At 41.3% G+C, this 18,323-nt stretch overlaps 1 protein-coding gene across 4 annotated transcripts; it reads right to left on the bottom strand.

Moving 5' to 3' along the window:
* Positions 1-657: 657 nt before the first annotated feature.
* Positions 658-16,426, bottom strand: KMT5B (lysine methyltransferase 5B). Of its 4 annotated transcripts, none has more exons than XM_069965274.1 (11): positions 16,310-16,426; positions 15,853-15,920; positions 10,757-10,990; positions 9,065-9,215; positions 8,294-8,459; positions 7,958-8,067; positions 7,129-7,295; positions 6,587-6,606; positions 6,348-6,484; positions 3,950-4,140; positions 658-3,235 (listed from the first exon to the last, which is right to left on the bottom strand). In XM_069965274.1, exons 3-11 carry the CDS (start codon positions 10,914-10,916, stop codon positions 1,788-1,790), a joined length of 2,550 nt encoding a protein of 849 aa, XP_069821375.1. In that variant the 5' UTR covers positions 10,917-10,990; positions 15,853-15,920; positions 16,310-16,426; the 3' UTR covers positions 658-1,787. The 4 variants fall into 4 exon arrangements, with proteins under 4 accessions (XP_069821375.1, XP_069821376.1, XP_069821377.1 ...); XM_069965275.1 differs by having other exon boundaries at positions 15,853-15,900; XM_069965276.1 differs by lacking the exon at positions 15,853-15,920.
* Positions 16,427-18,323: the final 1,897 nt, after the last annotated feature.

The following is an 18,323-nucleotide window of genomic DNA, read 5'->3' as shown; positions in this document are numbered from 1 at the left end:
ATTTTAAAGATCAGTGATGGTCTACAGCACGTTGTTCTGTGTAACAGGAGCGGAGGCAGAAGACCTACGCTGACTTCAATGGGCCACCCCAATAATCTAAGGGTTGTTCGGGTGGCCCCTCCCACTGCTCCCCGCTCGCTGTCTGTGCATATAATAGCACAGTGAGTGGAAAACAAGGATGAAGCAAGCGCCAACCTGCCAGGTCAGCGTTCACTTCTGTAAAATACCTACAGGTGTAATAGGGCCTACAAATGGCATGATTACTTAACTATACTAATAAGTGAGTAAAGTGGAGTAGAGGAGTGATATGCGTAATGTGAGCTAGCAGGATTTGTAATGATATAGCTTCCTAAGGGTGCGTTTACACAGAAAGATTTATCTGACAGATTTTGGAAGCCAAAGCCAGGAATGGATTTGAAAAGAGGATGGATCCCAGTCTTTCCTTTATGACCTGTTCCCTGTTTATAGTCTGTTCCTGGTTTTGGCTTCAAAGATCTGTCAGATAAATCTGTCTGTGTTAACGCACCATGACGTATTGTTTTTAACTAAAATGGTAGGAGAATAATAATAACACTGAGCCCCGTTTGTGTGGCCAAATAAACATGACAATCAGAAATCATTAAAAGCCATTCATTAAAAACAACAAATCATTAGTTGGATTTTTGTTTTTAAAACTTCCTATTTTATTGGCATGAGTACTTAACTTAGAAACTTATTTGTTTTAGTAAATCAACTTTATGGCAGAATGTAAATCCTAACACCACACATATTTACAGGATTATGTACACTTTATACACGTATGAATAAAACATACCTTTCACTTTCGCTTAATTGCCTGATGACATGTGTAAATGTTAAATCCGTCGGAGCTGCTCAAAAAGTGCAACACAAGAAAAATATAACAAAATATAGAATAAAATGACAGCATTGCATTTTTACTGGTACAAGTCTTCCTTATCACATTGTTGTGTGTTTGTTTTTTTATTTCACAGCATTGTATCCATGAAAAAATAAGCACCAATTATTCTTGCAAAGAACAATTTTATCTAAAAATTGTTGAAAAGTGTTAAATACAAGTGTTGTGTTTTTATTTATACAACAAGCAATAAATACACCATATCCAAACTTATATTCTGCATACGGCTAGCCCCTGTACATCAAATGTGCCAAAAGAATAAGCAAACACCATTCTGATTTTTTTTTTTTCCCCTCCATTTTTGAGAACCTCATTTTGCTACTAACAAAGGCCACAGACAGTACTTTAAGGATAGTATTACAGTATAAAATAGACTTCTGACGAAAAACTATGGAGACACTGAGCAAATAAATTGGAAAGCTTTGTAAATACATTGCTGGTGATAAAAACATATGAGAAATAGTTAATGTGCTGTGATTTGTTACTATGATACAGTAGAGATCCTATGAGCTGAAACAAGTATGATTGGGTAGCCACAATATTAGACTGTCATGTGTGGAAAGTTTATTACTTATATACACTTTCTTCCCACAATATACAACTGTAGCCACTTTTTTCTATTTTTTTTGTTTTTTAAACTCAAAATTGCACATAAGAAGACCGTTAAAAAGCACTGTAAAAAAACAAAACAAAAAGAAAAACAAAAAAAGTCAATATGCTGTACACTTTCTACAATTTCAGGTGGACTAACAATACAGAAGTGCAGTCTCTAAAATTTACAGTTTCAGTAAGGAATAATTCAATGGAATCTTTTCATAAGTAAATGAGTACAAATTATTCTGGTCAAAAGAAAAAAATATATATATATGGTTCACGCATTTAGCCTCAAAGACTGATCTTCTCTCCTTCGAGAAGATATGTCAATGTCTATTGAGTCTTTTCCTACAATAAGCCTTAAACGCTTTGCTGGTGGCAGAGGGATAAAATCATCCTCAAATTCATCATCATATTCGTCATCATCGTCTTCACCTTCTTCCTCAGAAGATTCCTCCAAGCTTTCTTCCTCATAGTGATCATAATCATCAACTTCCATTCTTGTTCCCACCAGAGATAACGTGTCATTACAGTACACTCCGTTTTCATGAAGTTCCTCTGGGAAAGACATCCGAGCTTCTTCTTCCCTCTTTAACTGGATCTTAAGTTTCGTAGAACTGCTCCCTGATCCTGAGTTAAAGCCGTTGTTTAGTTTTGCTACATACAAACTATTCTTGTCCTTTTCATGATCTTTGCTTAACTTAATGCTAATTTTTGAGGAGCTCATGTTGTCATTTTCCTTCTCAGTCTTGCTGCTGTTACTGTCATGGCGTCTACGAAGGGTTAGTTTTGGAATTCCAGTGCTATTTTCAAGGATTAGTTGTGCGTCGTATCTTGTAATTCTTCTGCTTTTTTTATTTTTGACCGTTCTTATGTTTTCTTTTGTCCTTATATGCGAAGTGACCACAGGGCAATCATCTGGGGAGTTTCTTATATCTTTATAATGAACTGAACTGTCAGTGACAACATTGCTTACACCTGAGTCACAATGTGAGCTTACTAAGCCGCACAAGTTTTCATTTTTAGAGGATTCAAAATCAGAGTTTGATATTTCTGAGTTCATTACGCGTTTCAAGTGCCTGCTTCGCCTAGACTTACATAAGCCATTTCTTTGATGTCTTCTATCCCGTCTCTTTACAGATTCATGATCAAGTTTATTCTTGTCAATTGACTGACCTTTACTATCAGTTCTGTGTGTTAAGCTCCCACTGCTGCTACTTCTATAGACATCCAATGTATTTGGTGGAAGCTTGGCATCCGATTCCATGGAGTTTCTTGTTCTCAAAGAACTTCGTGTTATATATGTACATGATGTTTCACCATGAGCACCCTTCATTGAATTCAGTTTATATTCTCTAGCTGCATGTCTAGTTAAGCAACCAGTAGTTTCTTTTAACTTTGCTGGTGCGTCTCTCTGTTTATCCCTTTTAATGGTCTCATTCTTATACAGCACTACTTTAGGTTCTTTAAGAACAAGGTTGCCTACTTCAAGCTTTTTTGAAGCACTTCGTCGCTCTAGTCGTCTGCAGTGATTTCTTATCTTTATTTTAGAATGTAAAGGCTTTACAGGCTTTCTCAGTCTCTTTGGTACCCTGGAATTATTTATGTGAGCGAGTTTAGATGAGGTAGAAGAGGATGAAATTGGAATTCTTGACATGGACTGTCTTGTCAACGTTCGACTTTTTCCATTCTTCTTCACAACGACCGAAGATTTTCTATTTCTTGCTAATAAAGAAATAAAAAATAAATAAAAAAAATATATATATAAATATTGCATATTACTAAGATACACAAACTATAAAAAACTGTTTCTGGGAGGCGCATGGCAGAGAGGTGCGGGGGGCTAGGGAGCTACCAGGGGGATCTCTGGATCATCCGGGCGGTCTATAGAGGATAGCAGCTGTCTGCTGCCACCGCTCCTATTGCACGGAGCGACGGCAGCAGCTAGTTGCTATCCTGGTCATTTGTCTTTCAACATGTTGAAAGACAAACAACATGTTGGCTGATCATTGTCTTCAATTACACCAGACAATTATCGGCCGTAATGTTTAGTGTAATAGAGCCTTTAGATGGAACACTTCTCCCCTTTCCTGTGGATGGGGATAAGTGTCAGATCCCAGTCTTATTACTCATCAAGAATAGGGACTAGAGTCTTTCTTATGGACGAAGTTGTGAGTCGCTCTTCAATTCATTTTCTATGAGCGCTGCCAAAGGTTCTTGAGATTGTGGATGGTCCAACCCCTGGCATCTTGAGTCCTTGTTTTGAATAGACTGGCAATGATAACTTTTCCCTCTATCACTAAATTATTTTAACTCAGAATACCCCATTAACCATTACCTACAAAGAACAGTCTTTCACTGGTTTTTGAATAAACTTATATACACTAGAACCACTAATAAACGTTTGCAATACTGGAGGCTTCTGACAATATTTCTTACATGATTTTTCCTGAGATGTGTCTGCGTCTGTGTTGGAGCTCACTGACTGGCTGTCTGAGTTTTTGCCGCTGTCACCGAGCTTCTTGAGTCTGTTCAAACGTTTATCCGTTTCCCTCAGTCCATACTTGCTGTTGATCACAGGGGCCGGCTCATTGAGTCCAACTCGTGACTTAAAAGCTCCTGTTGCTCTCCTATTAAAAATAAATGAGAAAAGTTCTCATAGTAGCCAGGCTTACACTTTGACAATTACTTGTCCAGTAACATTTAAACACTTCAGACAAAATATAATGAGGTTTATTAAAAGTGGGAAAATGTAATCTAGGCTAAAAACAATGCCACGCATATTACAAAGAATGTAGCAGAAGTCTTTATAAATACACCATATTCACTGTATTTATGCCTGAAAACAATGGAAAAATATAAACTTGCTAGAGAATATTGTCTTAGTAGGTCACACCAAAAATTTAAAAGGGGAGTCCAATCTGTACAGTTAAGACGAGAATATGAAATGACCGTCATATAGAAGAAGGTGCCACCAGTAGAGGAGCTGGGGAGCTTCAATTTTAAGACAGATATGGGTCCAACCTCTAGAAACCATATCTAACAGATATCCCCAGGATAGGTCATAAATGGCCAGATGGGAATTCCCATTTACCCATAAAAAAGCTGAATTAAAAGCCAAAATAACCCTCACAAACCTGTCAATTGTTAAATTGTAGATTTCATAAGAATCTAGTTGGCGCATAACATAGATGCCTTAGGCCCATTTTAACCCCTTAGTAACCCCTTTCCAGCAGTCATAGTTTTAGTATTTAATTATATATAGTTTTTTTTCCTGTTTTTGAAAGAGGAAGTAACCTAATGTTACATTCCTATAGGGCAGGGGGCACTGAGAACGAAGGTAATATGACTACTAAAACTATGACTTCTTACCGCCTTCCTCAGTGCCCATTTTCCTACTACAGCTCAATCCACCTACCTACCCCGCACCCCTTCTCATGAATATTCGTGTGGCCCTCTGGAGTGGTGTCACTGTAAAGCACTGCCTAAATATTCATGAAGGGAGCAGGCTGATCGGTGCACAGAGGGCTGTAATCCCGCTCCCAGTGGATAAACCGCCTATTTAACATATTTGGGATATGTTATTGAATACATACTGTATTGAATAGCTTTTTGTTCATTTTATTTTTTGTGTTGATAAATTCGAAGAGCCACTTTTCCTAAGTAGACCTACAACAGCCTTTTAACAGCTTTGGGGTACATAAAATAGATTTATTTTTTTAACTTAGGGGGAGTTACAGAAAGATACAAAAGGAGCAAGTCCCTCTACGGCACTTCGCTGTGTAATAATTTAATCAAGCATACACTGCTTTGGTATACTTAAGTTTGCCTGTATTAGAAGCGCTGCAGCCACAGCACCATGTAGCAGAGCAAGCGGGGAGAACGGTCAATCACCACCTGCCCTGCTACAGGCTGCTAACACAGACAGATACCCAAAGTGTAATGTCTATCTAATGCAAACATGCATTAAAATAGACATCAGTTAAAACCCAGTATCATAAATACTGCATGTAGCAGCAGTAGCAATGTTGCAATGTTACTGTGCAGGGACCAGCACTTGAGTAGGATTGCAGTTCCGGACAGTCACTGGTGGTAGCAGAGAGGTTGTGTCACTCTTTAAACTATGTTTATGCATTTACACTAAAGAGATAATACAAAACATTAAACAACAAAGATCTAGAATCTGTGTAGTTAAAGGGAACCTGTCACCCCCCGTGCCGGGGTGACAGGCTCCCGACCCCCCGTTAGAGCCCCATATACTTACCTAATCCCGCCGGGTCCCGCTTCTGGATCCGGTCGGGTGACAGAGATCTCAGCCGCTGCAGCCCGGCGCGCGCGCTGAGAGATGAGTCCAACACCCATAGAGAATGACAGGAGAGTCCAGCGCTCAGTCATTCTCTATGAGCGTTGGACTCATCTCTCAGCGCGCGCGCCGGGCTGCAGCAGCTGAGATCTCCGTCACCCGACCGGATCCAGAAGCGGGACCCGGCGGGATCAGGTGAGTATAGGGGGCTCTAACGGGGGGTCGGGAGCCTGTCACCCCGGCACGGGGGGTGACAGGTTCCCTTTAAAGCAGGACTATGGCTGTGTATTACAGCCACCACTCTACCTCTAATCTAACAGGCATGGTGGCCATGTTATCTGAGAACCACGATAACACGGTGCAGATCCACCACAAGCTCCTCCATGTGCCGTACTATTATCATACAGGACAAATAATACTTCACCATGAAAAAACTTACCTTAGTTTTTAACAACTTTATTTAAACTCTAACATATTATATTTTCCTAAATGACTAAAAATATTGTACAGCTGTAATATTAAACTTAAACACACCTTTCACACGTGTAGCATTCACAGAACTCATTGTTTTCACCAAAAAAGCCATCCCCGTAATAACACGAGATCTCTTCCCCAGGCTCAATATCCCGCAGTGCTTTTACACAAGCAGTATCGCGGCCAGTAGATACAAACTGCAACATTAAAGCAGACAATTCTTATAATTCTCTAACCAGGAACTATAGATTTAAAGCAATAAAATCCACAACATTCTTATGTATGTGCATATTACTTACCTTACAGTTAGGTCTGCAATCTAGAAGGTGTTAAGGGAGAGAAAGGAATAATAATATTAGAGCTGAAATATCTTACTTTTCATGTAACACATTTAACACAGGCTATTACAGGACGTCCAAAACTTGTCAGTACAGGCCATCACAGCTGTTTCGCGCGCAGGTCTAATAAAGTGTGCATGCGCGTGAAACAGCTGTAATAGCCTGTACTGATGAGTGTTTGGCGCCCTGGCCCGATACGAATATGCCTGTTGATTTTAAGTTTTCTATATGAAATAAAGATTACAAACAAGTACGGTAAGTGCTCTCAAGCTTATATCTTCTGTCTTGGATGTTTGTGCACTACATGCTATATGTTTATGAGGAGCACCCCATCTAGCACCACTGTGTGCAACCTCAACGTCTTCTGTAGAATAGCTGTGTAATCAGTGTAAAACTGCCCTTCGTGCCATCTACATCTCTACACAATCAATGTAAATCTGGGCCCGATTTGAAAATGCAATTTACTAGTTCAAGGGGGATTTTAACACAAAGCTTAAACATACCATGATTTATGAAAGCCGCAGGCCCAAGCCACAGTTGAGCACAGTTTTTCCTGGTGGAATACATGACACTAAAGTCATTCTCTCCATGGCGCAATAGCATATTCTCCTCTGCCTCAGACAGCTCAGCTATACAGCCCACAAGAAGTTCTATTTTATCATTACGTTTCCTGTCGTAGACAAAAAATAAATAAATCCAAATATGTAGGAATATTCTACTATATTCTATTGTAGGCATATTTTACAAACAGTAAAGCCACAATAACTGTATACATATAAGATAATTAAAGTGACACTGCCATCCCCTGACTTTCTATCAAGCTGGCAGCACCACTGGATGGATATCAAATTAAAGCATTCAGAACGCATCTTTGTCTGAGTTTTATCTTAATTTAAAAAAAAATGGCTTTTATTTGGGCCATGAATGGTGGGGCCTATCATTCCTAGGTCCTAGCACTGTTAGGTAAGGTGTAGTGTTGCTAGGGCTGAGAGAAAAATAGGCCCCGCAACCTTGACACTATTCATGGCCTAAATCAGGGATGGGGAACCATCGGCCATCCAGCTGTTGCAAAACTACAATTCCCATCATGCCTAGACAGCCAAAGCTAAGCTTTTGCTGTCCAGGCATGATGGGAATTGTAGTTTTGCAACAGCGGCAGGGCAAAGTTTCTCCATCCCTGGCCTAAATAAAAAAACATTTTATATGAAAATAAAGAAACAGGCACAGGAAACAAAGGTATGTTCTGAATTCTTTTATTTATATCTATCCAGTAGTGCTGCCAGCTCAATAGACAATCAGAAGGTGACAGTGTTGCTTTATTAGGGAACATACCATTCTTTAGTTGCAACTATCTTGGCTCCGTTTTGCTCAGAAGAATATCTGTTGCATGGCAATATTTCAAACCCGCTACTGGTTGCAAACATTCTCAAGTAGATGAACACCTGTGGCATTACGAAACAGAAATGACAGGAATATCACTCGCTTTTACTCCGATATTATGTCACACCAATACTGTATAATGCTAAACAAATCTAACACAACAACAGAAAATCAGGTTTTATTTCTTCCTTACTTTGCATTCTAGCAAAAAAAAAAAAAAAAATCACAAGAGATAAAATACAAACTATAACAAAGTAACAACTTATATATAGTGCAAGCAAAACCTACATGTTCCTTGAAATGCTTTTCCTGCATTTTATTCTTGTTAAGAAAATAATGACGCGCCCAGTCTCCGGATACCAGGTTTTTGAAGGTTTTCTCCAAGTGTTCCGTTTTCTTGAAATTCTCAATTACTTCCTTCAGCTCCTCTTGTCTCCCTTTAATAGGACGAAACCTGAGAAAGATAGGTTTTCATTTTTACCCATTCAAAGCTGCGGAAGCAATACTTCTGCCTCGGGGGTTTCATATGATGCCATTTTTTCTTAAACCACTTAAGTTCACTCTGTCAGTACTGTATAACTGTAAAGCATTCATAGGATAAACACTAATCCTGGGCCCATTTTACAATATTTCTACACCACTAATGTACAAAAGCTGTAATTAGAATGTTAAAAACATCTATACTGGAACACTGTATGGCTACAGTGGCCATTGTGTTCTTCTGCCTTAACCAGTGATTACCATAGCCCTGTGGGAACTGGTGACAAGTGGGGATGGAGAGCAAAATACACTCGATAATAAATGCCAGCAATCCCCAGGCCTCGTTGCCCTGGGTACTTTTCACTACCCTTTGTAATGAGGTTATGCTATTCTTCTTTTGTGGTTTACTGTTAAAACTTTAATAAAAATTCCACCAAAGAAGTCCAGAGCCTTTAGTTTACTAAGGCAGGAAAACATCACCTCATCACTAGGACACATCATGTTTCAGCTTATATAACAGGTGTATAACAGGATAGTAATCAACATTGTAATGGGACATTTTTGTGACTTGTTTATTACCTGGTATTCATTTTATGTGTCTGAAACCCCAAATAGGGGTCCAACACCAGGCTCGTTGCAAGGTCATCATTTTCACATAGCTCTTTTGCCGACATTCCCGATGAAGGTACATAGCGACTCTGCGTTTCAAAGGTAGTAGGTACACTGTTGCCTATGTTTATAAAGATAAGTAAAAATAGGAGAATAACAATCAAATATAAAAAATATATCGGTGAGAAACTTTACTTTTATATGACAGGGAAGACAAGTCACTCCTGCAGCCAGCAACCTTGTGTTGTGATCACCTGACACATTCACTTGAATGACATTTAGGCATGTATGGACCCTATAAATAAAGACTAGAGATGAGCAAACTTACAGCACGATTCTCCACAACCTAATTTCATGCAGCAGCTGTCTACTGGTTTTATAAAAAAAAAAATTGGGCAAAGAGAAACTACATTTTCTAGACAAAATGCTGCTTGAAATTCAGAATAAAACCTTAGAGGAACTCTGCTGGTACCAGAAAGTTAAATGGATTTATAAATCACTTCTATTTAAAAATCTCCAGTTTTCCAGTGCTTACCAGCTGCTGTATGTCCTGCAGTAAATGATGTATTCTTTCCAGTCTGACACAGTGCTCTCTGCTGTGCTGCCATCTCTGTCCATGTCAGGAACTGTCCAGAGCATGAGAGGTTTTCTGTGGCTATTTGCTGCTGCTCTCGACAGTTCCTGTCACAGACAGAGGTGGCAGCAGAGAGCACTGAGTCAGACTGTTAAAATACATCACTTCCTGCAAACATACAGCAGCTGATTAGTAATGGATTTAAAAAAAAGGTAAATTTCAAGTCTGTATAACTTTCTGGTACCAGTTGATTTGATTTCCCCCACTGGAGTTGCCTTTTAAATTCACTACTTTCTTTCTACTGGTAACTGAAAATGAATCAGTAGGGAAGTACACACACACACGTACGTATGTATGTATGTATGCATGCATATATGAAAGAGGAGATCAGCTCAGAGACATTACAGGTGCAACATTTCTCTAGGGTAAAGAAATTATTTCGCACAATTAAACCCATTAAGGGTAAACAACTGAGGTTAGGAAACATATACCAAGCAGCTGACGCATACCTCCCTGACAATATTTTGGCAAACACTGGGTTAATGGAGCCCTATACAAATGTTCAGAGCTGTAAAAACAGAGACAAATGGGAAAGCATCCTCCCAAGTGCACTTAGGATATCATTGGAGTTACATGTACATACGCATTGGTGGAACCATTAGGAGCCCGTATTATTCTATAATTTATGCAGTGGTAAAGGGGTTATCCACAATTCGAAAAAGCACAGCTACTTTCTGTGATAAACAGCATCACCCTTCCCCAGGTTGTGTGTAGTATTGCAATTCAGCTCCATTCATTTCAATGGTACCGACCTGCAAAACTCCACCTAAATGGGGGACAAGAGAGGTGCTGTTTCTGTGAGAAAGCAGTCATATTTTTCTAAGCCTGGATAAGCCTTTTAATTTTCCCATCAGAACATATAACGTTTCAGAGGAATCTGACAAACCCCATTGTTTTCCATTTTGTAACAGATCCAGGGGTTTTCGTTTGCTGATGTGAAGACATTGTGAACCTTATGCAGTCTTATCCATTTTTTGCAATGACAGTAAAGTCAGGAAACCTTAAGTTATCCGGCCGTGAATACCTACGTCTGCTAGATCTTCGGTCAGAAACATTTTTGCTGGCTCTCAGATTTTCTCTCCCTGAACTTCTGGGCTTGCTTCGACTCCGATGGTGTTCACTGGACAACCTGCTGCCATGCCTCCTGCCATTCACTACCATGTTCTTGGATTCTCCCAACCACTTCATGCCAACATTGAACCTGGCCTAGTTGCATTTAGTCCCTCTCTTATCGGGCCCAGAAATGAGTCAAATATGGAGGCCTGAAAGCAAAGCAAAAACACAGTTAGTACTAAAACTACAAGTAACACAGGATAAAATACTAGATTTAGTGCAATACTGAACATATTATGTAGGATAACTCTATGGAGCAAAAAGCAGGAATGGATATACTGATAAATCTGGCCAATCGCCACAGGTGACTTTTTTTTTTTTTTTCTTTACATTGCATTTTGACACAGTGCAGCTATTACCATTCTCTACTGTACTATGAAGGGGTGTTACAGAAATATGATTAGGGCAAGTATTCATTGACTGATCACTGGGATGATGTGGCAGTAAAAAACAAAACAAAAAAACATTGCTGGTGTTATAACACAAGTGAAGGCCGACACAAATCATTAAGCCATGTAGAGTCCGGCCCATGTCTTCTTTATCTAGTGCCCGGCAATCAGGTAGGATAAGCGGATGCAAGTGGGTACAGAGGTGGTAAAAATGAGAACATGGGCTTTTACCATGGTGGGGAACGACCCCTGGGCTGTTGAGCCTCAGTAACATATTATCAAAAAGGCTTATATCTCAGTGCTGGAGAGGAATGTGGATAAAGATGTCTTACATCATGATACCAGGTCTTATAAAGCCATGGGTTTATTTACACCCCTGGTTTTATTGAGACAGATTAGCTAAAACATCATAGAAACATGTCAAAAGTTTTGGTCGGTGGGGTCCTAAGTGTCCAGACCACCACCAATTTTAAGAACCAGTGGAGAGAAGAAATTATTTGAGCACTTCTCTCCTCATCTTGCTGCAGGAGATGGCCTCTATAGCAGTCTATGGGGCCCATCTCCTGCAGAGAGAGAGAAGCATTTTATTCTACCTGTTCTAGTGGTCAGTGGAAACCCTGACTGATCAAAACTCTTGATATAGATCTATGACACGTCAAATGTTTTTCAAAGTGATATAAAGCTGCAATTCCCAACCTGATGGTGGATCCTGTAACCTTCACTAAAAGCATCTTTATTCACTATGATGTTACTTCTTCAGGTCATTACACCCACAGTCAGGACAGGACTTGCGTCCATAATATGGATTCAGGAACTAGTTTAAGTCAGAGAGTGTTCACCTACAGGACCCCGACCTGCCCTTTGAACTAAACATTTAAAGCGACTCTGTACCCACAATCTGACCTCCCCAAACCGCTTGTACCTTCGGATAGCTGCTTTTAATCCAAGATCTGTCCTGGGGTCCGTTTGGCAGATGATGCAGTTATTGTCTTAAAAAAACTACTTTTAAACTTGCAGGCGTGGCTTAGAATATCAGTGCCCTAACTTTGCACCACCCCTCCCCCCCTTCCTCTTCATCATTAGGAATGCCACTGGAACATTTTCTCCATGCTGAACATTTGCACAGGTGCCTTAACGATCCAGCCCATGTGCCGGGCTGACACAGCTGATGAATAGTAGGCAATCTGCCTGGAGCATTCCTAATGATGAGGAGGGCGGGGAGGAGAGACAGAGAGGTTGTGCCAGCCTAATGCACACACAATCTAGGCCACTCCCATAGGGCACGGGACCGCAGGACAGATCTTGAATTAAAAGCAGCTATTTGAATGTACAAGCGGTCTGGGGGGGGGGGGGGGGGGTGAGATTGTGGGTACAGAGTCACTTTAAAGGGTTCGGCCACCTTTTCAGTATTAAACTAGTCCTTGCATTGTGTGGGTTATTCCCTAGTTAAAGGGGTACTCTGGCCCGGGGGTATTTTTAAGCTATGGCTGGGGAGGGCATGGTTATGGACGGCGAAGGTCATTTGCCTCCCCGGTTCCAGCGCCGGGTCCCGGATTGCGGCGCCCGGTGCACCCAGTAGCAGATTATAATAGGCTTGTTTCGGGCGGTAGCCCGGGGCCCTGAGCTCCTGGGGGGCCCATGGCCACTCAAAAAGACATATACTTTAGTGGTGTCTTGTCTCCTGACTACAGTTCTGCCATGATTTACTAAAAAATTGCTGTTTTACTGCAATTTTGCACACATCAGGGCATCATGACATTATCTATTCTGTACTATTAACACCACACTACAGCTGCCATAGTTACAGTGGGCTTGGGGGGGCCCGGGCTTGGTGAACAGCCCGAGGCCTATGGTAAAGTTAATCCACCCCTGGGTACACCTGTACTGCAGCCGCTTCCTGGTGTGAGCTGCCGCATGAGACGTGACGTCTCAAGGCAGCTCAGCCATTCAGCGGCCGTAGCGGAGTCCAGCCTCGGCCGCTGAATGGCCGGGCTGCCTTAAGACATCACGTCTCATGCGGCAGCTCACACCAGGAAGCGGCTGCAGGACGGGTGTATCGGGCGGCGCGATCCAGGACCCGGCGCTGAAACCGGGGAGGTAAGTGACCTCCGCCGACCATAACCACCACCTCCCCGCCCAAAGCTTAAAAATACCCCTGGGACGGAGTACCCCTTTAATTCTGGAGCTCCACTCCATGCCTATACAGATGGCACATACATTTGCTTACGTTGGTTGCTTACGTTGAGGCAACATCTATAGCAGTACACCGTGCACAAGTAAGGAGCGGAGGAGGCACAGTGTATCATCACACGCCATGGGTGCCTGGGCTTTCGCACATCATGGCATAAACGGACACTATACGTTTGCTATAAGACTTAGCAAGCTCAGGAGCCGGGTCCTCACGGTCAATATGGTCATTAACCACTAAGACACACAGCATTTAAAGGGGTTATCAAGAAAAAAATATTTTTCGTTCAAATCAACTAGCTTCAGAAAGTTTTATAGATTTGTAATTTACTTCTATTTAAAAATTTTTAGTATTCCCATACTTATCAGCTACTGTATGCCCTGCAGGAAATGTTCTCTTTCCAGTCTGACACAGTGCTCTCTGCTGCCACCTCTGTTCATGTCAGGAACTGTCCAGAGTAGTAACAAATCCCCATAGAAAACCTTTCCTGCTCTGCACAGTTCCTGACATGGACAGAGGTGGCAGCAAAAAGCACTGGAAAGAAAACACCACTTCCTGCAGGACATACAGCAGCTGATCAGTACTGGAAGACTTGAGATTTTTAAATAGAAGTAAATTACAAATTTATATAGCTTTCTGAAACCAGTTGATTTGTCTGATCTATTAAAATATAACAGTATTATTCCTGTATGGTGAACGGCATAACTGTAAAGAGGGAAAAAAAAAAAACCGGGATTGCTGATTTTTTTTGTTACATTATATATGTGAAAAGAAATGTATAAAATGCAATAAAAAAATTACCATCCACTCAAATATGGTACTAATAAAAACTATAGATCATGGCGCAAAAACAGAAGAACCAGGCCTGCAGTGCAAGGACTGTATATGTAAGTAAGTGACATACCAACATCTTTACAGCTATTTGTAAAAAGTACTAAAAAAGGTGGTCAACCTCTTAACGCCCAAAATGCTGTAGGTCACTTCCTGTAATAAGCTGCATGACATTCTGTAAGTGTTAATTTTTTTTTTAGATCAGATTACTATCAGGAAAACCACATTTCCCAAGATGCACAGGTGTTTACGGTCTTATTTTTGATGCTTGCCAACAAGGAGTATTTACAATCTCTGCTGCCATCTAGTGGCTCCCCTGTAACTGCACGCGTATTACCGGCTACAAAGTAACAACTTCTATCCTCAGTAAACAATAGAGCAGCCAAGATGGCGGCTGCACCTGTTGCAAATGTAAAACAAAGTCACAATAAAAATTATTTACAGCAATAATCTTACAATGCATGCATGAGGTTGTTCTATGCAACCACTTTTTTTTTTTTTTTTTTTTTTTAGTGTTTCTCAATTTTTTTTTTTACATTTTCAAACAATGTTTGTATTCTACATAAAATGCCCATAAAAAGTAAAAAAACCTAAAGATAAAAAAAAAAGCTAAAAAACTTAAAGAAGTGTATTTTTAAATCTTAATATGAACAAGGCGCTGCTTTGATGCTCCTATTTCTGCCCCCATTCACCTGAATAGCGCAGGCACAATTCCTATTACTTCCCACAAAAACAACCTGAGACCTGATCTTTTTTCTACCCCACATCTGCCGCATGTGAACATACCCCTATCATATATATATATATATATATAGTAAACCTTTCCACTAGGAAGCTAAATACACATCATATCCGGAAAGTGACGAGAAACCAGAAATAAGAAAAAAAAAAATTAAAAAAAATCCACCTCACGGACTCCTCAGCCAATGAGACACGATGTTGATTTAAATGTCCCGGAGCCGCCCGCCCGCCCCACATATCCAGGGCTGCCACTCTTTGGAATGCAACAGTCTAGAAATAATCATAGGGGGGACAAAAACAAGACGGCTCCTCCGCCATTAACCCCTTCCTAAACCCACCATCATCAAAGGGAGGTGACGAGCCGCCCTTAAGCCCTCACCCCCTGGATAAACCAGTTTATTAACCTACATAATGTGATGAAACACGTCGGGCGACGTCAATGATGTCCGATGCGTCATATACTGTGAATCCTGGATTGGGGGGGGGGGGGGGGTGGATATACTCTAATAAGAGATGGAGCCCCCTGAGTACTGGGGGATAGCGTATAACCCATCAGTATGATACAACAAAGGACAATAGAAACTAGTTAGGGATCTGAGGATAACAAAGGAGGCTTAGTGATACTACATTGGATACAATAGATACATAATACACCATAGATATAGGGGATGTGAACAATGATCTGACTACAATAGATCAGGGCACCCCCATAAGATGGAGGGCCAGGCCCGGATCGAGCCGGGTCTATAGGCCCGATCCCACCGTCCACAGCCCCGGAGATTTAACCCCATCCTCGCTGCAAACAATCCCCAAAGTACAACACATAAGATTCAGCCAAAGAGTAAAGAAGGTAAAATAGTACCTGGGGGTGGAGGTCGTGCGGCCGGTCCTCTCGCCCGTCACCCGAATCCTGGAAGCAACAAGAACGCCCTAAAAATTACAGAAAGAGCCGAGGGGGTGCAGTCAGAATAAAGACGGTGTGTGTGATCGAGGCCGAGCACCCCCCTGAAGACGCGATGCGGTTATGGAGAAGGGGGGAGATTCACAGCTAGAAACGGGACGAGACGGAAAGGGTTAATGTCACAAGTGATGAACCGAGAGTGAGGGGGGTATATTTATATATATATTTGTAGGGAAACATTAACATTCAAGATGGCGGCGAGGCCGAGGCCGCAGCACCGCCACCATAACAAATAGTCCCTCGCACTTTAAATGTCCTTCCGCCGCGGATAAAGCCGGTCACGGCGACGACCGTGCTAAAAGTTAGCGACAGACGACGGAAAGTGTTGTAAAAAAAAATAATATCTCTCTTGTATTACCTTTTCCCAGCGCGGAGCCCCAGCGTTCTCCCTCGCCTCTCGTTGGCCGGGGCCGGTTACTTCCGCCTGGCTGGGACTGCAGCTGGATCGCCGTGTCTGAGGCGGAGAGCGCGGATGGATATGGGATAAAGTACCGGCCGGGATAGAGGGAAAGGCTCCCACCCACAGTGATACGGTGCTGAACGTTACACGAGTCAATGGTGGTGTGCGGGGCTGTTCCGCATAGGTTATTATGGTATAAAAACAGACATATTGGTGAAATACGGGTCTTCTGGTGTGATATGAGGGAAATGTAACTTGTGTGTACAATAGGGCTGCATTATAGTCATAGTCAGCCATTGGCACAAGGGGACGTGGGAGCTTATCACATTACAACATGGAGCCTGAGCAATCTATACACATGAGGTGACCACCAAGCCCGATGTGCCTACCCCCTGTTGTTTCTTCAGCATTGAACAAAGTAAGATGGTATGGAAACTGGTAAAGATGGTCTGGTATACCCCTGAGAGGTCAGGCACCCCCTAAGTTGTCCACTACCCCTTAAAGTGGTCCGGTACCATGCAGAGTGGTGGAATGACCCACGGAGTCTGACACCCCACCGAGTGCAGGGCTCTCTTAACAGCATTATGGGCCCCTGGGCAGAGGTGTGAATTGCCCCCCCCCCCATCTTTGCAACCCCGCCCCTAGCCAGTACAATTACATACAATAAAAAAAATACAAATTATTGTTAACATAAACTTTAATTCACAACACAGTCTCTCAGCAGCACAAAAACTAAAAATATCCATGCGTGCATGCCTCACCAAACCAGACCAGGTTGGCTTCAAAGTATCCAAAAAACGCAATGGAGACAGCACTTCCAACAGCAATCTGCAGGGTTTATTTTCACACCAGTGCAATGTTTTGGCAGAGCAGCCTATTTATTTATAGTTTCTTTCAACAAACTAAATTTGCGAGATTTTTTTGTCAGAGAATTCCTTTATAATTGGCTTAAAGTCAATTGTCTTCAGGATGTAATTTTCCATACACATGAGCGAAAGCCAATTCAAACGTTGCTGCCCCATTGTACTGCGGAGCTGATTTTTGATAAGTTTCAGCCTGGAAAATGAACGTTCTCCTGCATAGTTGGTCACCATCATGCACATGAACACTCTGAGTGCAATTTCAACATTGGGAAACAAAGATGTCAAGTTTTCTGAAATTATTTTTCTGTACAATGCAGGAAGAGTATCACAAGTTTCATCAAGAGCAATGTATTGCTTGAGATGTCTACATTCATTTAAAAGGTCTTCGCCATCAAGATCTTCATGATATTTATTAGCAAGATCCTGACATTTTTTGTTTAAGTCATCCGAAGCTATCGTTTTTAATTCACTGAAGAAAGAAAACAGATTTCCAATCACTGAATAAGCTTCTGCACGTTTTGTCAGTTCAGGAATTAGAGAGTCCATAACAGGAAGGAATGTTTCCACCTTAAACTTCTCACTTTTACTGAGAAGTACTTCTTCTTCTGATCCATCATATCTAGTAAGACGAACACTTCGTTTTTGGTCCCGTTTTCTTTTAACTCTCTGAAATCAGGATCTGGGCACCTACTTCTGGCTTTATCTTCATATTCTGTAAACTTTTCTCTAATTTCCTGAAGATAGCTTTTCAAAGACTCAAGAAGATTTGTGGCGACAAGTATGTTTACATCCTCTGACTGCAAAACTTTACTTGTTTTGTCCACTCTTTCAAGAATGTCATTCCAAAGAATTGTGAGGAAGATGGTTTCAAGGTCCTCCATTTTCCCACTCAATCCTTCTGCCTCTCGTCTTGCATTCATTTCTTGTTGAGTGTTAGCAGATACAGAATCCAGTGCATCTTTAATTTTCTCAAAACCACCATATAAAGCATGAACAGCATTATAATGTGATGACCACCTTGTGTCTGACAAACGCTTGACCACAACATCTTTTCCTAAAGATGTTAAAAGAACGTTCCATCGATATGTAGAGGCAGAGAAGAAGGAATA

This window comes from Dendropsophus ebraccatus, chromosome 4, assembly GCF_027789765.1.
Source record: "Dendropsophus ebraccatus isolate aDenEbr1 chromosome 4, aDenEbr1.pat, whole genome shotgun sequence".
Lineage (NCBI taxonomy): Eukaryota > Metazoa > Chordata > Amphibia > Anura > Hylidae > Dendropsophus > Dendropsophus ebraccatus.
This window is presented reverse-complemented; position numbering and strand designations above follow the sequence as displayed.